At 45.4% G+C, this 23,246-nt stretch overlaps 1 protein-coding gene across 2 annotated transcripts in view; it reads right to left on the bottom strand.

Moving 5' to 3' along the window:
* The window catches only part of LOC311023767 (major histocompatibility complex class I-related gene protein-like), a 64,250-nt gene that overhangs the window by 3,467 nt on the left and 37,537 nt on the right, over window positions 1–23,246 (bottom strand). The window contains exons 2-6 of one of the 2 annotated variants that reach the window (XM_084025807.1): window positions 16,931–17,197; window positions 6,683–6,961; window positions 4,564–4,857; window positions 3,696–3,800; window positions 2,340–2,442 (exon numbers count right to left, since the gene is read on the bottom strand). In XM_084025807.1, coding sequence (XP_083881933.1) covers window positions 2,372–2,442; window positions 3,696–3,800; window positions 4,564–4,857; window positions 6,683–6,961; window positions 16,931–17,197 — 1,016 coding nt within the window. In that variant the 3' untranslated portion in view covers window positions 2,340–2,371. The remainder of the gene's footprint in view (window positions 1–2,339; window positions 2,443–3,695; window positions 3,801–4,563; window positions 4,858–6,682; window positions 6,962–16,930; window positions 17,198–23,246) is intronic. The other variant, XM_084025808.1, reaches the window with a different exon arrangement.

The following is a 23,246-nucleotide window of genomic DNA, read 5'->3' as shown; positions in this document are numbered from 1 at the left end:
TGTGGCTGAAACAGGAAGGGGGAGGGGGAAGTCTACCTGTCACAATCAGTCTACCTGTCACACTTATGAAGCACAATTTTTTCTTCGGTTTGAAACAATTTTAATACAAACTCATGTGACTTCCTCAATGTCAATGTGTTTTTATTATTACACTTTATCTGATGCTGCAGATGTAAAGTCATCTGACATATAGACATATAGGGCTGACATATAGAGACAGACAGGTAACCAGTCTATCACAGGGCCGACATGTAGAGACAGACAGATAACCAGTCTATCACAGGGCTGACATGTAGAGACAGACAGATAACCTGTCTATCACAGGGCTGACATTTAGAGACAGACAGATAACCAGTCTATCACAGGGCCGACATGTAGAGACAGACAGGTAACCAGTCTATCACAGGGCTGACATGTAGAGACAGACAGACAACCAGTCTATCACAGGGCTGACATTTAGAGACAGACAGATAACCAGTCTATCACAGGGCCGACATGTAGAGACAGACAGGTAACCAGTCTATCACAGGGCAGACTTGAACCCGGTTCCCTCTTGCTGTGAGGCGACAGTGCTAACCTCTACAGGTGCAGCAATAATAATCTCACTTCACATTGTTGGGACCTCACCGGTAGGACTACACAATGCGGCCTACAAAAGCCTACACATGCGGTCAGAACAAAGGGACAAAGGGGATTAAAAACTACACCGCCATTTTAGTTTCACCTCTCACGTAAGTGCGAAGTGCAACGTCACACAACTGGTGCCCTATTGGCTGACAACCACAGGCAACCCCGGGGGTCCCCGGCAGCAGCCGTGAACTATATAAACCAGCGCCACCTCTTCTCTTCCTGCTTCCAGCTCCCTCCACCAACAGGAGGTGGTCTCCTCCACCCGCAGCATACCGCTGCCACAGGAGACCAACTTATAACGTCTGCGGCGTTTCCTTTGTCCTAGGCCACAGTCATCTCGCTACAGACGAGCTACAGACTGTTTTTCCACGTTTTCCTGATCCTGAGAAATCGCCAAACCGTGCGATTATCTCTGTGTTTGCCTGCAACAAGAGGAACAAAACCGGTTCCTGCATTCCAGCTACCAGACGCTGTCTGAAGTAAGCTGACTAAATCGCCAAGCCGCGATTATATTGTCGCCCGCGGAAGGAAGAAACACCAACTGTTTTCTTTATTTGAGTTTGATCAACGAGAGGAAACCCGCTCCGCTCTCGTCTGGACTAAGCCGACTCATCACGTCCCCCGCTGACGCCAGGGCCCACGAACTACCGCCGCGAACGCCGTCACCGCCAGGACGGACTCGCAACCTACGCAACGACACCAGTAAGAGGCTATCAGTCTGGGCAGAGACATAAGTTGAAGCGTCTACTATCAGTTAAGAGACCGGTCCCGTTGAATGGACGCAAGTCCATTCACGCGCCCGTGTGATAGTAAACACGCCTCCTGAGCCTTAGAATATTGCGCGCGCATTCTTCCCCTCTCTTTGTTTGTGTCCCGCTAACACACACACATTTGCCGCCCCGCACATATCCTCCACCAGCTGTTTCCAGCTCCGGACGCTTAGGACATAGCTCCACCTCTCGCTCTCTCCCTCTCGCGATCCTATCGGACGTCAGTGGCTCCGCCCCTGAACACTGTGTGGAATAGCTCCATCTGGTGGCCGCATCCGGCCATCTCTCCCTCTCTCTCTCGCTCTCTCTCTCTACACACACGCACACACACACACACGCACACACACACACACTCCACGTGTGTCTCTCCTTCTGTTTAGCTTAGCTTTGTGTGTTAGGTAGTTAGGTAATAAGGCTTTGTTAATTGCAGTGTTATTGATTGTGATCATTATTACTGATTTTAATAAATCTTATTATATTATAACTAGCGGTCTCTTGTGCTTGTTGTGTATATGTCACTGGATAACAGCAGGTTGTGAAGGCTAGTGCTTGAATTTCACGTCTTTTTAATTGTTCGATTGGTTTTGTACTTCTATGCCAATGATCACGATGATTGGCATGTGAGTATAAAACCTTTATATTGAGACTGAATACAGTTTTAGGTTATCTTTTCCCTGATCCCAGGGTGGTGCCCCGTTTATTCATGATTATATCATGATAATATATTAAATATAATTATTAATACCGATAATCATATTGATATTAATAATTAGCTGTTGATAACCAAATCCGCTCCTGCTACATCCCCAACAACATCATACAACTATAAAGTGTCACAGAAAAAACGGTGGATGAAGAAACAATAAGAGATGAGCATGTAGTTCAGGGCAGCTTTGTTTAACAATGTGAAGACTTCATGTTCCATGTGATGATACTCACTGAATGCAGGGTGCTGTGTTTATCCTTTAGGATCAGGATGCAGGATTGTCCTTCAGTTTCTCACTGAGTTCAGAGCTGTTGTCAGAAGACTGATGACAATCGGCTGCAACAAAAAGCCAACTAGTCAAAATACCAGAAATGATCCCCTCTTCTAGTCAGTCACACTGATCAATGAATAAACTGTCTCCTATCACTTCTCTCTGTCATGGTTGGAGGCTGCTCAACCAGCTCCAGAGTGGAAACATTTAAGGTGACACACATTTCTTATCCTTAGCACACCGCTCAATCGGACTCTTCTTGAAGATAAAAAGGGAATTTATTAATGACAATTAATAAAAAATGACCCATTCATGACCATCATCTCATCCACAACCCAGTCAGAGAAGCGTGTGAATCCCCTCTCTGCCTGGAGGAGTAGTGGGTCTGGTCTGTGCTGCCAAGGTTGAAAGTTGTAATAGTTTAGTCTCCACGCTGTTGTTGCATAACTATAGAGCGCTGCAGGAGTGACTCCTCCAACCAGGATATGAGTCAGCATTTCTGCAAATCAGTGTTGTTTTTATTCTGTTTGATGCCTGAAATAAGGTCAACGAGTTTAAAGTCAAGCTTAAATTGAAATGAATCCTTTTAGATCACATCACCGGCCATGTTGTTCACCTATTTAACAATATCTGCTGCTGCTGCTGCAAAAAGAAAAAAATCAATTTCTTCATACATTTTTTTCATCAAAGTCCAAAATATATTTCATCCTGGAAAACAAAATAGGATGCACGGCACCAGCAACTAGTATAAACAAATCTAAACTGAAATAGAACATACAATACATCAGTAAATACCCCTCAAGTGAATTTTGAAGCGTATATTTGAAAGAAAGACTAACAAGTGGGTGAATGAGACAAATAAACATCTGCCTTTAGCTTAGTGGTGGTGATGTGAAGTCATGTGACCCTGGTGCAGTTCTTTATAGCCTAACGTTTGCTTTTTACTTTTGGAGGTAAAAACACCTCCCTAGGGAGGCGCCTGGGGGCATCAAGATCAACCTTGTCATCAACAATAATTCCCCAAAAATCTATTGATGAATCGTATGAAATATTACACCCCCGGTGTGTAAAGGTCTTTAAAGGGACATAAATGTATCTGAGTGTATCACCAGTAACACACAAAACCAAACGACAACTGAATTCTCAAAAAGTAAACTACATTAAACACAATACAGGAGCAAATCTGATGAAATAATGATGAATGTTGAAGTTGAATATGAGTTTGGCTCTTCTAGTCATGACCTTATAGCGCCTGCTGTTGAAGTTTGCTGGATAAAGTCATCAACTCAAAGCCTAAACTCAAGTTTGGGTCTCTTACCGTTCTTCTTTCTGTAAACCATGAATCCAATCACACTGAGGACGAGGACGAGAGCAAGAAGTAGCACTGCAGCGATGATGGGGATGGTCATGTCAGTGGGCTCCTCTGTTGAGCAGAAAACAAGAGAAAGTAGTCCCAACCTGAACAGATGAAGCAGCTTTGAGGAGAATAACATCCATTTGTCAACCAGACCACAGTCCTGTATTCACATACTGTATGTTTGTTGGTCCTTTATTTGATCCACACATGTCTGAACAGAGTGACTGTGTCTATCTTTTGACAAACATTTACAAACTTCTTTCTGACTGTCAGAAAACTTTATTCTGACTCATCTCCTGACAGATACATACATTCATCCAGTTATTAAATTATTTTACTTATCTTCTAAGATTGACCAGTAATTCATTCAATACAAAGCCTACAACCTCTGAACTGTGGTTGCACATTGAAATAGATGCACAACGTCTGAAAAAAAGCTCTTTGGATGTTTGTTTTTTTGTAATTTATGGCTTAACAACACATTAATTTACAAACAGCATGAATGGTTATTTCAAAGCTTCATAAAATTGTATTTTGTCTATTATGTTTCTCTAATAATCATTGCTAAGTAAACAGTGAACATGCAGCTCAAATACAATCATGGTAATAATTCTGGCAATAATTCTGAGCAAGTCAATCAGATTTTATTGTCATTCCATCTATAGACATGGAACGCAGTGAAATGAGATAACGTGCATTGACTTAATACTAATCTTAAAGTCTTAAAATGATACATAAAAACTTGAGGAAAGAAATCCACATAATAATACATGTACTGTTCCTGTAAGTGTGTGCTTCCCACCTTCATCACTTCTGGTCTCAGTCTCACCTTTGTTGCTCCTGATGACTTCCAGTCTGGTAACGATGTTGACCTTCACACCAGAGAGCTGAAACACACAGTCGTACCTCCTCCGGTCTTCCGGTGCCACTGAAAGTTTCAGGTCGGCACTCATCTGGAAGGTTCCATCGTGGTTGGGGAGGATCTCTCCGAGGTCCACGTCCTCATGGAGATCCTCTCCATCTTTCCTCCAGAAGAGTGCGGCTCTCTCAGGGTAGAAACCTGTAGCGTGGCAGCTGATTGGAGAAGAGGGAGTCTTCTGGAGGAAGGACAGTGAGGGAAGCTCTGAGGAGTAAAGAGAAAGACAGGTTATAGGTTCTTTATTGTAGTTTATTATCTGTTGATGTAAGGTATTGTAAATGCCTTAGTAACACATTATGTATGTATGACTGTAGACTGATGAAGAGGGGAGACATAGATGAGGAAGGCAGGACAGAGAGAGAGAGAGAGAGAGAGAGTGAGAGAGAGAGAGAGAGAGAGGATACGGGAGAAAGTGAGAGAGAAAATGTGGTAAACGAGAGAAGGAGGCAGACATAGGTGGTCTCTGTCACGAGTATATAGGAATCAAGGAGGTATGGACCCAAATGCAGATGAAAGGTTTATTTAAATTATAAGCTAACAAAAACATCCATAAACTCAGGGAGGCCACAAGGGCAAAAACACTATTCAAAAATAAAGAACAAGATAATCCACAGGAAAAAACAGAACTCACAAACGGTAATCCAGAAAACAGCAGGAGACACAGGCAGGACGGATCACGGGTCCGTTTCACAAAGCAGGTTTAGTGAAAACCTTGAGTTAGTTAACCCTGAGATGAGGGAAACTGGTTTTTCGGTTTCACAAAGCCAGTTCAGCATAAATCTGAGTCAGTTACCCGGGTAACATACTCCGTGAACCTAACCTGCTCGCTAGCAGGTTTGCTTCAACAAACCGTGAGTTTCTCCCTACATGTCTCCGCCTTTTTCTGAAATCTGAACGAACTCTGAAAAAATGTGCCGTCCTTTCCTCGTCAACCTCATCGATATGGAAATAAAAGTGATTCTAGCAGCTTTGCGTCGGGAGAGGATTTTGATTACCTTTCCTACCCATCACATATCTAAACAATATTCTCCGACTGAACATTTTATATCGCGGACATAATCCGCGACCAGATTCTTTGCATAGCTCTTTAGATTTTTTGCGAACGGGAGATTTATGAAATGTTTAAGGACAACATTTTTGTGTTGAAATACACTTATATTTACGGTTTAATATGTGAAACATGATTAAAATCATATGCCTTAGTCTACGTATTTGCCGAATATTCTCAAGCTTAATTTTCAGGAAGCCACTTTCTTTTGTGCCTGGGGGGATTACATCATAAGCGGCTTTTTCAACAAAGAAATGTTCTTTTTCATAAAACTCCCATCCGGAAAAAATCTAAAGAGCTAAATGTCGGAGAATATTGTTTAGATATGCGATTGGTAGAAAAAAACATAATTTCCTTCTAAGTAATTAAAATCCTCTCCCGACGTAAAGCTACTAGAATCACTTTTATTTCCATATCGATGAGGGTGACGAGGAAAGGACGGCAATTTATTTTCAAAGTTGGTTCAGATTCTGGATAAAGGCGGAGACATGTAGGGGAAACTAGGGTTTGTTGAAGCAAACCTGCCAGCGAGCAGGTTAGGTTCACTGAGTCAGTTCCTATGGTAACTGACCTAAAGGTTGAGTTACCTCTCTTTCTTCAACAGAAAACTCAGAGTATCCCTCTTCTCAGGGTTAACAAACTCAGAGTTTCAGGAAAACCTGCTTTCTGGAACGGGCCCTAGGGCTGATCAGTTCGACGACAGACAGGTGTGGAAACACAAGGGCAGGCTATGGGGATTGGGGAGAACAGCCAAGGCTGACGAGACAATGAGACACAGCTGGGAGACAAAAAAGGAGGGAAAACAAGACAGGAAGCCAGAAGGACTACAAAATAAAACAGGAAACCAACACTACAAAAACCCACAGTCGTGACAGTCTCTGTATGTTGGTGACATGTGTTGTAATGTTACTGTTGGTTAGAAACAAAAGAAGGTACATGAACATGGTGTCAATGAAACCACATCAGGTCATGTGATTCTACCTGTTCTCAGCAGAGAGCTGCTCCCGTAGTTCAAAAACTTCTTCAGCCACCCAGGACAATACTTTGTGATGAAGTGTTTTGTCTTATCTATATAAGCTTTATCAACATCCCACTTGCGTTTGGTGATGACTGCCTGTTGTTTTGGAGCGATCCATGTCTCTGTCTTCAGGTCAAATGATATGAAGTCTTCTCCATCATAACCAGTTTGATAATAACCATTAAACTTATAAGTCTCATCATCCAATTCACAGCCAAGCATCTGCTGGTAAATGTGGACACCTGTGGAGAGAGAGAGAGAGAGAGAGAGAGAGAGAGAGAGAGAGATTTTTCAAAACTTAATTTACACATTTCTAAAAACAGTAATACGTGGAGAAGAAAAGCCTCAAGCTTTCATTAAATATTATGTTCAACAATGCAAAAAAAAAGTACACAAATACACGTAAAAATCCTCCATGCGCACTGAAGTTAGATACAGTGTTCCTCAAGGTTCTGTGCTCGGACCAATTCATCAATCCATCCATTGTCTACCGATTATCCTGTATTTTAGGGTCACGGGGGGGCTGGAGCCAATCCCAGCTGTCATTGGGCGAAGGCAGGGTACACTCTGGACAGGACGCCAGTCTATCACAGGGCTGACATGTAGAGACAGACAGGTAACCAGTCTATCACAGGGCTGACATGTAGAGACAGACAACCATTCACACTCACATTCACACCTACAGGCAATTTAGGGTAATCAATGAACCTATCCCCATCCTGCATGTCTTTGGACTGTGGGAGGAAGCCGGAGAACCCGGAGAGAACCCACGCTTACAGGGGGAGAACATGCAAACGCCACACAGAAGGAACCCACGACCCTCTTGCTGTGAGGCGACAGTGCTACCCACTACACCACCGTGCCATGGCTACGCCCTCCTCGTCTCACCATCAGCTCTACTTTCACTTTCTCATTCACATCCTGCTGTTAGTCTCGTTCCAGATGAATCAGCCGAGACGCAGATCGATCTAGCTAGCAGTAAGCATTAGGGATGCAACAATCCAGTTAGCCCATGGTTCAACACGTACCTCGGTTCTTGGGTTACGGTTTCGGGTCTGTTTCGGTACACATTTTGTGCACGAGGAGGAAAAAATTTGCCATTTATAAATTATTTATTTATTTTGCTTATTAGCTAAGAATGTTTTTTTAGATTCAGACACATTTAAGTGTATTGTATAATAACATAAATACATATATTAAAACAATTAACACTTTCAAATGAAAAAGTGCCTTGATGACTGGATAAAAGGGGGTAAAACCATTTCAAAAGTGTATGTAGATATTTGAAATATGTACATATTTAAAACTTAAAATCACTGTTTTAAATAAATATACCTGTAAACATAAAGTCACTGATTTAAATATCTGTACTTCAGTAGTCTATATGACATTCATACAGGGTTTGGAGTACTCTTCATCTCCACTCCGACATATAGCGGACCGTCACAGTGAGATAACTCTCTGTTAGAGCTCCAAATATCCGGGTCAGTGTTAGACTCTGTGCTTTAGCCAGTTCCACGTCGATGCCTTTCTGCTGTTTTATAGAAGTCTGGAATAATGTTAGTGCTGAAAGTGTAGCGCGGATCGAGCATTTTGATTTGGTGACAGAAGCCCACAACTACGGAAAAGGGCTGCAAACTTTATCGATAAACGTCCCACTGCACTTGTTGTGTTCTTGTGTTTTCTGCACCGATAGTATCGGCTTGTTGAAAGACATCAACGAGAGAAACTGTTTTTAACTGACAGTGTTACCTGCTCAGCCTTCCTGCTTCCAGGACGTTGGAGATTTACTGGCAGGGAGGCGTTTCCCCAGGAGTTCTTGCCGCAGCATGTGTTGACGTGCTGCGGGCAAGAACTCCTCTAAAGCTCCAACATAGCCAATTCAGAGAGAAATACAAGGATGGAAACATGAAATTACGCAACATTTTATCGCAAAATTGAGAATACCTCAATTTACGAGTGTGTATTGAACCGTGCATGGCGTACCGTATGGTCCAAATTATATAGAGAACCGTTGCCTAGTAAGCAGCATGAATGCATCTTTGTCATGACGTCATCGCTTCTAGAGGTCCGTCGATAACTTTGTTTCATTTCACCGAGTGCTGCCGGCGGTTATCTCCGCGTGTTATCTCCGCATGCGTGCGGAGAAAACTTTATTGTTCATCAGACTTCATGTGTCAAAAGCATCCGTTTATGTGGGTAGGCCAAAGCGAGGAGGGCGAGATTTGCTCACGTTAGAGAAAAAAAATGTAATACTAATTTCAGCATTCAAATAGTATTGATTTTTTTAGTATTCGAATTATATTCGATTCCCAAAGTTCATTCCAAACAGCCCTAATGCGGATGATATATCTATCGATGCCTGAAGAAACCAATCAGCTAGTTAAACTCCAGACATGTGTTGATGACATAAAATCCTGGATGACCTGCAATTTCCTGATGTTAAACTCCGATAAAACGGAAGTTATTGTACTTGGGCCTAAACCCCTCCGAAGCTCGCTGTCTAAAGATATAGCGACTATTGATGGGATTGCCATCGCCTCAAATGCTACTGTAAGAAACCTTGGAGTTATCTTTGATCAGGACCTGTCCTTATAATGGTCAGGCACCATCATATCTTAAAGAGCTCATTAAACCCTACTGTCCTGCTAGATCACTACACTCTCAGAATAAAGGGTTACTTGTAGATCTGTTTCGACCTCACTCTGACCGTCACTACGGTCTAAAAAGGAATGATCACCTTCGTTCTGCCTATCACCGAGACCATATGTCAAAATAGTCATGTCCATGACCTCCGGAAGCAGAACGACCTGCGTTAATAAATAGCAGAGAATGCTCCCGGGTCAGTCTCTTTTCCCTTCACGCCTCAGAGACCTGTGTTTGTGAGCATCGAAGAGACTTCTGTAAGGTAAGACATTCCACTTACGTAATTCGCTACCTGCGTGGTACGGGTGCATATTTTGCCCCCGAGGATTGGAGTGGTGTGTTTTTCTTGTCAGCTAAGCTAGCTGTTGTTTGGCTTAGTTTACCGTTTGTTGAGCGCTAGTTCCGGGTATTTTGTGTTGTTTATACAGTGCCTATACGGCTGTTCGCAGCTGTGGGCTTCGTGCGAGCCCACTAGGGTGCGTTCGTGCACTGGTGTGGGCCGCCGTGCGGTCTTTTGTGCTTTACTGTTGTTGCAGCCGAAGTTTTTCGTGAGTCTGCCTGTCATCTTTGTGTTTTACTGCATTGTGCAGCCGGATTTTGTGTTAGCCTGTCAGTTTGCTGCAGGCCACCTAGCGCTGTAGCTTATTGTTTGTTTATCACTACACGGTAAGTAATTCCGTTGTTGTAATACTTTGTGGTACTCTAGCCTGCTTGTGCAGTGAGAGGTTTATTGTTTATACTGTTCATTGTTAGCCTGTTGTTTGGCTTTGCACTTTCTGTTTCGGTGCGTTGCGCCTCCTCTGCCACGCCCTATACCCCTGTTCGCAGCTGGTGGGGCTAGTGTGCGCCTGCTAGGTGCATTCGTGCGCAGGTGCGGGCCACCTCTGTGATTCTGTGGCACCCTAGACCGCTGTTCGCAGTCGGTGGGGCTAGTGTGCGCCTGCTAGGTGCATTCGTGCGCTGGTGCGGGCCACCGTAGTACCTTGGTGGACTAGTCGAGGAGGGCTCCAGGCGTCAACGCCACCTAGGCTTCTTGGGTCTGAGATGGCTTCCCACTACTGCAGGATCTGCAGTGCCTCCATGAGTGCCAATGATGGGCACAGAGAGTGCCCCATGTGTCTTGGGGCCGCACACGTCCTGGAGGACGTCGACAACCCCTGCAGCGCTGCCTGCGACCTCTCCAGGGGTGAAAGACAACGCCGGGCCACCCTGATACGCGGCCACGTGCAGGAGGGCCGACGAGAGAGGCGACGCAAGCGGGGCCGACAGCGTGAGTCCCCCCACAGGCCGTCCCATAGAGCTGCACACAGTCCAGCTAAGCGTCCGGCTGAGCGTCCGGCTGAGTGTCCGGCTGAGCGTCCAGCTGAGCGCCTGGCGACAGCTGCAGTGACCGAGGGTGGTAGCGCGGAGTCGCTCCAGATCCTCTCTGCTCTCCAGGCTCTGGCACAGAAGATGGACAGGCTGGTAGATCGCCGGGCCTCTTCTCCAGATACCCTGCCCCCTGGCCAGGAGGGCACCCGCTCATCCAGGCCTGGGAGCCATGGTGAGGAGGAGGAACGGAGCGAGGCGGATGTGCTATCCCTCTACGCTCCCCAAACAGAGGCAGACCACACAGGAGACGACCTCATGGGAGATCTGCAGACAGGCTCTGCAGAGCTGGGTGACAGCTCCACGCACAGCTCGCTGGGTTCTACAGCAAGTATTTTATCGTTCCCAAGAAGGACGGCAGTCTTCGGCCCGTTCTCGACCTCAGGCCCTTGAATCGGTATCTCAAGGTGCTGCCCTTCAAGATGGTCCACACAAGGGTGGTGATGCAGTCCATCCGGCAGGGGGAGTGGTTCACGTCTATGGACTTAAAGGACGCCTACTTCCACGTTCCGATTTGCCCGGAACACAGGCCCTTTCTGCGCTTTGCCTTCCAGGGCAGGGCGTTCCAGTTCCAGGTCCTACCTTTCGGCCTTTCACTCTCCCCACGAGTTTTCACTCGCATGGTGTCAGCCGCTCTGTCCCCCCTCCAGGCTCGCGGCCTGAAGATACTGCCGTATTTAGACGACTGGCTCGTTTGCGCCCCCTCCCGAGAACAGGTAGTGCGTGACACGGAGACTGTTCTGGCCCACATTCAATTCTTGGGCTTCACGGTCAACCACAAGAAGAGCAACCTGCAACCCCGCCAACAGGCAGAGTTCCTCGGTGTCCTTCTCGACTCAGTCGGCATGACGGCGTCTCTCACTCCACGGAGAGCAGACAGCTTGCTCGGCATGCTGGGCCATTTCCGCTTGGGCGGTCTCGTGACCGCTCACAGAGTCCAGAAGCTGCTGGGTTTGATGTCTGCAGCAGCAGCGGTAGTTCCTCTTGGCCTGCTGAGGGCACGCCCCCTGCAGTGCTGGTTCAATGCCTTCGGTCTTCACCCGAAGAGCGACAGGCAGGTGAGGCTGCGTGTGTCCCGGGCTTGCATCCGAGCCCTGCACCCTTGGAGGGACCGGGAGTTCTTGCTCCGAGGTGTCCCACTGGGGGGCCTTCCCCACAGGAGACAGGTCATCTCGACGGACGCGTCCCTGACAGGCTGGGGAACTGTCTGGGAAGGACGGACGGCGAGGGGCATGTGGCAACCCCCATGGACGTTGGAGCACATAAACGTCCTCGAACTGAAGGCCATCCATCTTGCCTTGCAGAGATTCCTGCCGGTGTTGCAACACCAACACGTTCTCGTGAGGACAGACAGTACTGTGGCGGTGTACTATGTCAATCACCAAGGGGGAACAAGGTCCCAGCGGTGCCTCCAGGTGGCGGAGGGGTTACTGACTTGGGCATGGCCGCGGCTGTCTTCACTGAGAGCAGTGCACATCCCGGGTGTGGAGAACAGAGCAGCCGACATTCTCTCCAGGACGGGGCCACTCCCGGGAGAATGGAGATTGAGCGCGGAGGTCGTAAGCCAGATCTGGATGCGGTACGGGGTCGCACAAGTAGATCTCTTTGCATCGGCGGAGACGACACACTGCCCGGAGTGGTACTCCCTCACAGGGCAGGGGGGCAGTTTGGGCCTGGATGCTCTGTCACAAGAATGGCCGACAGGCTTGTTGTATGCTTTTCCTCCACTCCCGCTCATAGCGCAGGTTCTGCGGAGGATCCAGGAGGGCCATCACTCAGTCTTGCTGGTGGCTCCACGGTGGCCAGCGAGGCCTTGGTTCCCGGACCTGCTCCAGCTGCTGCAGGGTCATCCAGGGCAGTTGCCATGCAGAGCGGATCTTTTGTCACAGGCAGACGGGCGGATCTGGCATCCGAACCCAGGAACCCTCTGTCTGTGGGTCTGGCCCCTGCAGGGCCCGTCGTTGAGCAGGTAGATGTGTCTGTTCAGGACACGCTGAATAACGCCAGGGCTCCATCCACTAGAGCTTGCTACGCACTCAGGTGGGGGATCTTTTCAGATTGGTGTGCTGGCATGGGCCTCGAGCCAGCGGCTTGCCCCGTGCCACAAGTTTTGCGTTTCTTGCAGTCTGAACTGGATCAAGGCAAGGCAGCCAGTACTGTGAAAGTCTATGCTTCAGCCATTTCGGCCTTTCACCAGGGTGTGGACAATGGTCCCCTTGGTAGGCATCCCTTGGTTTGCCAGTTCTTGAAGGGAGCCCGCCGGTTGCGTCCAGGTCGCACTTTGCGGGCACCGGGCTGGGATCTGCCCACGGTTTTGACGTCACTTACTGTAGGCCCGTATGAGCCTATTTTAGACGCAGATTTGCGTTCCTTGTCGCTTAAGACTGCCTTTCTCTTGGCGCTCTGTTCTGCGAAACGTGTCAGTGAGCTGTGTGCTCTCTCTGTTAGCGACGACTGCCTTAGGTGGCAGGCAGGAGGTGCTAGTGTGTCACTTTGGCCAAATCCAGCTTTCCTGCCAAAGGTTGTTAATCCGCAGTCCATTAACCAGGTTCTGGAGGTGACTCAATTCCAGCCTTCTTCCACCTCACAGGCAGAGCAAGACAAGTTGCTGACCCTGTGCCCAGTCAGGGCCTTGAGGGCCTATCTGGCACGTACACAGTCCTTGCGGAAAGCACACTCTCAGCTTTTCATCTGTTATGGGGCAGCAAGGCAGGGGCTTCCGCTCTCCAAGCAGAGACTCTCGCATTGGCTGGTGGAGGTTATTTTCCATGCTTACAGGGCGCAGGGAATACCGGTTCCTTCTGGTACGAGGGCTCACTCTACCAGGAGTATGGCTACGTCTTGGGCTGCCCTTAGGGGCGTAGCAGCAGACGATATCTGTGCAGCGGCTTCGTGGTCGACGCCAGGCACTTTTACCCGTTTTTACAGGGTGGATGTAACTCGACCACCTCCAGTCGGCGATGCCGCCCTCATGTCCGTGACCGAGCGAGGTTTTAATAATTGATTCTGGGTTCCTCGCGACCCTTTTGGTATGTGTCATGCCTTTTTAGACCGTAGTGACGGTCAGAGTGAGGTCGAAACAGATCGTAGGTTACGAATGTAACTATGGATCTGTGAGACCGAGGGATGACCGTCACTATCCTTGTCGCTCGGACCATCCTGAGGCGTTCAGGGATAGGAGACTGACCCGGGAGCATTCTCTGCTATTTATTAACGCAGGTCGTTCTGCTTCCGGAGGTCATGGATGTTGGGACCTAACCGTTAGGACTACACAATGCGGCCTACAGAAGCCCACACATGCGGCCAGGACAAAGGGACAAAGGGGATTAAAAACTACACCGCCATTTTAGTTTCACTTCTCACCCAGGTGAGGAATGTGACGTCACAACGGGCGCCCCAGGGGGTCCCCTGGAGCGGCCTGAGCTTTATAAACCGAAGCCGCCCGGAGAACACTCTCTTATTCACTCTTACTCCGACTCCTACTCTGGCCTCTTCCTACAACCGGCGCAACACCACGTTGCAACGGGAGGCGACCCCCTCCCGCAGCGCACCGCTGCAACAAGAGGAACCAAGCCGGTTCCTGCCTTCCAGCTACCAGACGCTGTCTGAAGTAAGCTGACTAAGCCGCGATTATATCGCCGCTCGTGGAAGGAGGAAACACCAACTGTTTTCTTTATTTGAGTTTGATCAACGAGAGGAAACCCGCTCCGCTCTCGTCTGGACGAAGCCGACTCATCACGTCCCCCGCTGACGCCGGGGACTCACGAACCACCGCCGTCACGGAACGCCGTCATCGTCTTACGCAACGATACCAGTAAGAGGCTATCAGTCTGGGCAGAGACACAAGTGATAGTGTAGGATATGCTTGTAATTCTTGTTAATGTGTTTTAAGTTCTGATCGCGGACCGCCGAGTCCGTTGGTTCATGTGCTGCTGTATTTGAATGCTGATCGTGATCGCCGCTGGGTTGATTTCTGTAACAGTGTTTTCGACTAACCTCCGCCATATTCGCGAGCTCAGAAAGCCTCTACTATCAGTTAAAAGACCGGTCTCGCGGAATAAACGCCAGTTCATTCACGCGAGCCCGTGTGATAACGGCACGCTTTCTGTCCCTCCGAATATCGCTCGCGCATCCTCTCTCTCTTTGTTTGTGTCCCGCTAACACACACACACATACACGCCGCACACACGTGTCCTAAGCCAGCTGTTCCCGGCGGGCGCTAGGGACATAGCTACATCTGGTGGCTACATACGGCTATCTCTCTCTCTCTCTCTCTCTCTCTCTCTCTCTCTCTCTCTCTCTCGCTACTCCGTCAGACCTCAGTGGCTCCGCCCCTGACCGCTGCGAGGAATAGCTCCACCTCTCTCTCTCTCTCGCTACCCCATCGAACCTCAGTGGCTCCGCCCCTGAACGCTGCGAGGAATAGCTCCATCCGGTGGCCGCCCATAGCCATCTCTCCCTCTCTCTCTCTCTCTCGACACGCACGCACACACACACACGCACGCACACACACACATACGCACACACACACTCCACGTGTGTATCTCCCTTTGTTTAAGCTTAGCTTTGTGTGTTAGGTAGTTAGGTAATAGGGCTTTGTTAATTGCAGTGTTATTGATTGTGATCATTATTACTGATTTTAATAAATCTTATTATATTATAACTAGCGGTCTCTTGTGCTTGTTGTGTATATGTCACTGGATAACAGCAGGTTGTGAAGGCTAGTGCTTGAATTTCATGCCTTTTAATTGTTCGATTGGTTTTGTACTCCTATGCCAATGATCACGATGATTGGCATGTGAGTATAAAACCTTCATATTGAGACTGAATACAGTTTAGGTTATCTTTTCCCTGATCCCAGGGTGGTGCCCCGTTTATTCATGATTATATCATGATAATATATTAAATATAATTATTAATACCGATAATCATATTGATATTAATGATTAACTGTTGATAACCAAATCTGCTCCTGCTACAACCCCAACATGGACATGACTATTTTGACATATGGTCTCGGTGATAGGCAGAACGAAGGTGATCATTCCTTTTTAGACCGTAGTGACGGTCATCCCTCGGTCTCACAGATCCATAGTTACATTCGTAACCTACGTTCCTAAAGTCTCTAAATTAGAACAGGGGCCAGAGCTTTCAGTCATCAAGCTCCTCTTCTCTGGAACCATCTTCCGATTCGGGAGGGAGACACTTTGCCCACATTTAAGAGTAGGCTTAAAACGTTCCTCGGGGCGCGGCTGACACACACACACACACACACACACACACACACACACACACACACACAGTGTAGTGTTTCCCATACATTGATTTATTTGTGGCGGCCTGCCACAATATCAACATCGAGCGCCACATATTGATTATTGATTTTATTTTTTCTAACTATTTAAAATGGGTAAAATCTTATTCAATTGTAGAGCTCTGTGCAGCGCATCACCCCCCCCCCCCCCCCCCCCCGCGACTGCAAGATTGTGGATTCGATCCCAGGCTCCTCCAATTGTAACCCTAACCTTAACTTTTACCCTAACCAACAAACGAAAGATCATATACATTCGCTGAAGGATTAATATGAGAACAAATGCATATTTTTCGCTAGGAATGTCATCAAAACGTACTTTAATGCTGAAACAGCTTTAAAATGCTGCATTATGCTGCATTTTCCATTATGAATGAAAGGAATAGAAGCCATTTTTCACTGCAGGGAATCACGCATGCGCACTGGCGTCATTTTGATATTCGTAGGATAAAACACGAAAAAATTGTACATAACTTTTCGTACGTTTCCATATGAAAATTCATGAGAATACGTTGTCAGGTTAGATTCACTCTACGTGCCCACAGTGTCTGTGCCATAATAAATATAATGCTGAAACTATAAATCCACTAGTTCACCGGAAGGAAATTCATTTTGACAACCATTTTGATTGTCAGATTTTATTTAATAAATATGTCAAACAGTTTCAAAGTTCAAAGTTACAGTTTCTCGAATATGAGTATTTCCTGCATTACTGTTTTATATGAACTACTGCTCAGTGTTGTTCAGACAAAACAAACTCAGACAAATTTCAAACATTTTCTCACAGCTGTGTGTGTGTGTGTGTGTGTGTGTGTGTGTGTGTGTGTGTGTGTGTGTGTGTGTGTGTTAAACCAAATGTTTAGTTTAAAGTGAAAGATAAACAAACCTCCAGTTTGGTTGAAGCGCTGCTTTAAAACTTCAATCATGGCTCTCTGCTCCTGAAGGTTACTCACAGCGAGCTCAGTAAGGCTCTGCCAGTACAGAGGATCATCTTCTGTGACTCTGTTCATCCAGACCGGTTTGGGTTCTGCTCTCCCGGTGTTACTGTCATAGTGAGTTATCTGAACTCCATCAACCAACGCTACAGCCACACAATCTGGGAAATTTGGGACTCCAAAGGACGTCATGAAGAAATACTTCAGAGAGTGAATCACTGCAACACAAAATGAACATGATTTCAGTTTTTATTTATTTATTTCAGCTTTATTTTCTCCTAAGATGTTTGACTTCTGATTTATATTATATTGAGTATATTTAGTTGGTTAATGTTAATTAAGATGACATTTCTTTTGGGAATAAATGTTTGGTTGTTTCTTTGTTATTTGTAGTTTATGTACTTGTGTTATTGTTAGTCTCCCCCTGTTTGTCAAACCTGGATCAGTATATATCAGTATATATATGTCCCCGTTGTTTGTCTTATAGGAGGTCAGTTGTATTTTTGAGTTGGTTATGTTCAGAGCTTAAGTTCGGTCTGTTTGTTTGACCTCTTTTAAGGGCCCGGACTTTATCTTCATTTTGTTGTAATGATTTTTTTTTTGGTAAAATAAAAACCCCTTTTGGGAAATTCCCTTGTTACTCTTCTTGCCTAACTGCTTGGTCCCTCACAACACTTTAACAAATCAATGAACAATGTTGTTTCCCTGCACACCGAATCCAAAAGATCTACAGTTCATTAAATACATGAAAGTCCAGTTTAATTTCCAGATTTTTTAAAGGTATTTTATGATGTGTATTGCCTGTGTTGCCTACTGTTTGCAAACCAAATTGACCCTCGGGGACAATAAAGACAATACTATCCTATAACATGAATACACACTTATTCTCTGGGGCCATAAAGTGAAATATGCAACTAGTATTATTGCATTAATTATGCTCATAGTAACATTATCAACAAAACATATGCTTCAAACAATAATAAAAATAGTGTGCCCCTTGAACTGTCACAAGCTGACAACATGATGTGGAATAAACTTTCAAGTTGATACACATCAAAGCTGGAATAACTTAGTCCCATCCAAAAATAGTGTAATACTTTACATGAAGTAGATACTCATCAGCATTAATTAATGCTTAACTAATGCTCAGTTCATCCTGAGTTCATGTAGAACGCATGTAAGTCTGAATGAATGGTTACTCCATCAGTAACTAATCAAAAGTCAGTCTTAATTACAGAATACATTTTAGGAAAAAATGTCTGAGTTAATATATGAAGCTAACTTAGGTTATAGATTCTCATGAATGACTTCGTCTGTAATTAAGACTGACATTTGATTAGTTAGTGATGGAGTAACCATTCATTCATGGCTGAGTCCTCCATGAGTCTTACATGCGTTCTACATGAACCCAGGATGAACTGGATATTAGTTAAGCATCAATTAATGCTGATCAGTGTCTACTTCATGTAAAGCCTTACCAAAAATAGTGTTAAAAGTAAATTCTTCAGCTTTTTACACATGTTTATTCCATGATGTGTGGTAATCGATGAATCTGTGTATCTTTAATAAATGATAACTATATTTGTATGTATGCTAAGAGACAATAAGCACAACATACACTATTGCTACTTTACAACTTCCAGACACATCAACTGGAACATAATCCTAAAGCAAGTAAGTGGATCATGCAGCAGCTCTAAAGCCCCCTGAGCTTGTCTGAGGTGGAAAGCATGGAGGTATTCAGCAGAGGATCATATCAGATATATTCATTTGAAAAGGGCATCACTGTAATATATTTGTTTGAACTAATTGTATGTTTACAAATAAGACTATAAATTTTGCCTCGAAACCATGGTGGTGTCTGGTGTTTTTTAAAGATATAAAAAAACGTCATGAAATAAACATGCGATAATGCGAGTGAGACTATCTGTATTCTTCTGAAAGGTGAAAAATAACATATTTATTCTAGAAAAAAGTAGTCCTGCATAATATTTTATGCTGAATACAAAAATGTAATTAAACATTGCTCAGTTATTTTGAACATTTTTCAATAGACTACATGCTGGCAGGGAAGAGAGTGTCTTAAACGTATTAAAACATAAATCATAAGTAAGAATCACGATTCATCCGATTAAATGCATTTATATCGCTTATTGGTGAAACCAAAACGATTCATTCTATTTATTTATTTTAGCAGATCGATTTAGTAGAATCTATAGGACTGACAATCGATTCATCGATTAATCGAATGAATCGTTACACCTCTAGCAAATACTGTAAATGCATCTCTCTCACTTGTACGGTCATCATGTTTTGTGCTTGTCTGATTTGGGTGAAAATTGAAGAAAAAATCCAACTCCTGTGATTTTGGCCGTGTAAAATAGTTCAATCTTATCTCTTATACCCGTTAGCTCTGCACATTTAGCGGTACCGGCCTCACAGTCTGAACTGTCTGGGCCGCTCCACTTGGGTAGGGGCTGCTCCCGCTCACCGCTCGAACTATGGTGTAAGTTATCATTACATTTCCAGCCCCTCCACCCACACACATAATAGTAAGCCAGTCCATTTTATTTAGTAGGTCAGTGTGATATGCCAGTGTTGCCGCATGTGGTGAATTTCTTTACATTTGTTTATTTTTGAGCGGCCCAAATCGTCCCAAGAGTGCATCGGCCATTCTGGCATTTGCCAGTCCGCCAATATTCACACCTGACGTGCAGCAGTCGAGTCTGGACTGTTATTGTCTGAAGTCATTAAATGAGACGGAGGGGGAACATCTGATATACGTATTGAAGTCCATGTTGTTATGCCCCAGCTAGGGGTCCAGAGACACAACATGAACCTGAGCCCCCATCTTCCCCAGCAGCCATCAACTGAAGTTGGATTTTGTGCAACGAAAGGTGAATTTATTTACAAAAACAAATATCATGAACATATACAATAATAATAATACGGGGTAGGTTACCTTTAGAGTGGACTGAGGCAAAATAACAAACAAAACAGACCACACTAAGAAGGGAACAATATAACCTTTCAAACACCACAAACCAAAGGAAGAACTCTAATCTCCCTGCCTAACATCACCAGGAGAGAACAGAGTAACACAACTGGCAGTCCACCCTACTAAAGCCACAAAACTACTAAATGTGGCTGGTTGGGAGAAGGTGATGTTGGGAAATGCCCCTCTGCCGGTGCTGCCGCCATCTTGGGAGCCTTTATAGGTGGCGACCTGGTGAGTCAGCCTCGGAACGAATCCACCAATCGTCCTCCTGTACTCACACACATTCACATGCATATTTAAACCAATAAAAAGAACTCTTCAACACAAAACACGGCAACAAGGTCCAATAAGGAGTTTTGTTTATATGTTAGTCCATTGAGATGGTCTTGGCACAAACAATAAAATACAACACAAGATAATTTCCATTGAACATCTATATTTTACCTCAGAGTTAAGAGCTATCTACATAAGAGATCCCAATATGTTAAAATAGGTGATGACACATCGACTAGCTTGGACATAGTCTGTGGGGTCCCACAACCTCTCTTGGGTTCAGTCCGGCTGAGCTTGTGTTTGGTCACAACGTGCGTGGTCCGTTGAAAGTATTAAAAGAGCGGCTTGTATCCCCTTCTCCTGGGACTAACATGTTGGGTTTTGTTTCTCGTTGTAGGGAGCGTCTGCAGCGTGTAACTGTGTTGGCGAGGGAGGCTCTGTCTTCAGCACAAATTGGGATGAAACAACGGTTTGATCAAAAGCGGTAAACAGACAGTTCCAGCCTGGTGATCAGGTGCTGGTTTTGTTGCCTGTACTTGGTTCTGCACTTAGTGCTCGTTTCTCAGGTCCCTACGTTGTGGAGAGCAAGGTGTCTGACACCAATTACATCATCCACACCCCTGACCGCAGGAGAAAAAAACATTTGTGTCATATTAACATGCTAAAACGTTATCATTCCAGAGCAGAGACAGTCCCCAAGGTAGCCACTGCCTCTCTGGTGTGTGTGAAAGCCACATCTGATGATTTGGCAGTGCCCTCTGATGGTCAGCAGTGTGGTTGTCAAATTCAGAGTTTCTGTCCAGTGTCGAACACTTGTTGTATCTGCCTGAATCGCAGCGTGATGATGTACTTGAGTTGTTTCAATCCTACCCCACTCTGTTCGACGATGTGCCCTCTCGTACCACCGTATTAGAGTATGACATTGATGTAGGTGCAGCCACCCCTATCAAGCAACATGCCTACCGTTGTCCGGTAGAGAAAAGGGAGAAGATGAAGGAAGAGGTTAGCTACTTGGTAGAAAATGGTTTAGCTTAGCCCAGCTGCAGCCCCTGGAGCTCTCCATGTCTGCTAACCCCCAAGTCCGATGGCACTCCAAGATTCTGTACGGACTGTGCCTGACTCCTTTCCGTTACCTCGTATGGAAGATTGTATCGACAGTATTGGCCCTGCTGTCTTCATCACAAAACCGAACCTGTTTAAAGGTTACTGGCAAGTACCGTTAACATCCCGAGCCTCTGACATTTCAGCTTTTGTTACCCCTGACCACTTCCTGCAGTACACGGTCATGGCCTTTGGCATGAGAAACGCCCCCGCCACCTTCCAGCGCCTAATGCATCTTGTGCTAGGAGACGTGCCCAACTGTAATGTGTACCTTGATGATGTGGTGGTGTACTCAAGTGAATGGGAGAGCCATGTGTTCAGCTTGAGGGAGGTGTTTCGGCGGCTGGCTAATGCATCACTAACACTTAACCTGGCCAAGTTTGAGTTTGGTCAGGCTATGGTCACCTACCTAGGGAAACAGGTTGGTCACGGGCTGGTACGGCCGGTAGACGCGAAAGTTGCGGCAGTGCTGTCTTACCCAGTACCTTCCACGAGACGAAAGCTGAAATGACAACAAACACTATTTAATGCATCTAATTGAATCAACACGTGAATTTATATCTACCCTTCATAAGTAAAATAATTGAGAAAGTTGTCCTCCAACAACTAAATCACTTCCTGGCTTCAACCGGCTGCCACAACAACTTCCAGTCAGGATTTTCGACCTTTTCATAGCACCGAGACGGCCCTTATTAAAGTTGTAAATGACATCCGTCTTAACACAGACTCTGGCAAAACTTCAATATTAATGCTATTAGATCTCAGTGCTGCATTTGACACTGTCGATCACTCAATACTCTTGGACAGGTTGGAAAACTGGGTGGGGCTCTCAGGCACAGTCTTAAACTGGTTCAAGTCATATCTACAAGATAGGAACTATTTTGTTTCCATTGGCGACTTTGTATCAGAACCTACCAATGTAACGTGTGGAGTCCCCCAAGGTTCAATCTTGGGGCCAACTTTATTCAACATCTACATGCTCCCACTAGGACAAATCATGCAAAATAATAACATTGACCACCATTGCTATGCCGATGACACCCAAATCTATGTAGCACTATCACCAAACGACTATCGCCCCATAGATCTTCTGTGCCAGTGCATTGAGCAAGTCAAAGACTGGATGTGCCAAAACTTCCTACAACTAAATGAGGACAAAACTGAGATAATTGTTTTTGGTGCTAAAAAAGAAAGGTTTAAAGTAATTCAACACCTTCACTCTCTGTCCCTGAAAACCTCAAACAAAGCCAGAAATCTTGGGGTTATTATGGATTCTGATTTACATTTCGACAGTCACGTTAAATCAGTAACAAAATCAGCCTACTATCACCTAAAAAATGTAGCAAGACTTAGAGGGCTCATGTCAGCTCAAGACTTAGAAAAACTTGTACATGCCTTTATTACTAGTAGGCTAGACTACTGTAATGGTCTCCTTGCAGGTCTTCCGAAAAAAACTGTCAGGCAGCTACAGCTTGTTCAGAACGCTGCTGCTAGAGTTCTTACAAAGACCAAAAAATGTGAGCACATTACACCAATTCTTAAATCCTTACATTGGCTCCCTGTATGTCAGAGGATTGATTTCAAAATCCTCCTGCTCACATATAAATCGCTACATGGTCTAGGACCGAAGTATATCACTGATATGCTCCCACTACATAAGCCTTCTAGACCACTAAGATCTTCTGAGACCAATCTGTTAGTGATTCCCAGAGTAAACAACAATCACGGGAGAGCATCATTTAGTCACTATGCAACAAATGGCTGGAATAAACTTCCTGAAGATGTAAGACTTGCCCCAACTCTGACCACTTTTAAAACTAGACTGAAAACTGTTATGTTCACCATAGCTTTCTGCTAAATCTTTTAATGTCTGCACTGTTTTTTAATTATTGCAA

The sequence above is a fragment of the Eutrigla gurnardus genome (assembly GCF_963514095.1).
Source record: "Eutrigla gurnardus genome assembly, chromosome: 2".
Taxonomy (NCBI): Eukaryota; Metazoa; Chordata; class Actinopteri; order Perciformes; family Triglidae; genus Eutrigla; species Eutrigla gurnardus.
Note: the sequence above shows the minus strand (reverse complement) of the source record. Positions and strands in the feature narration are given on the sequence as shown.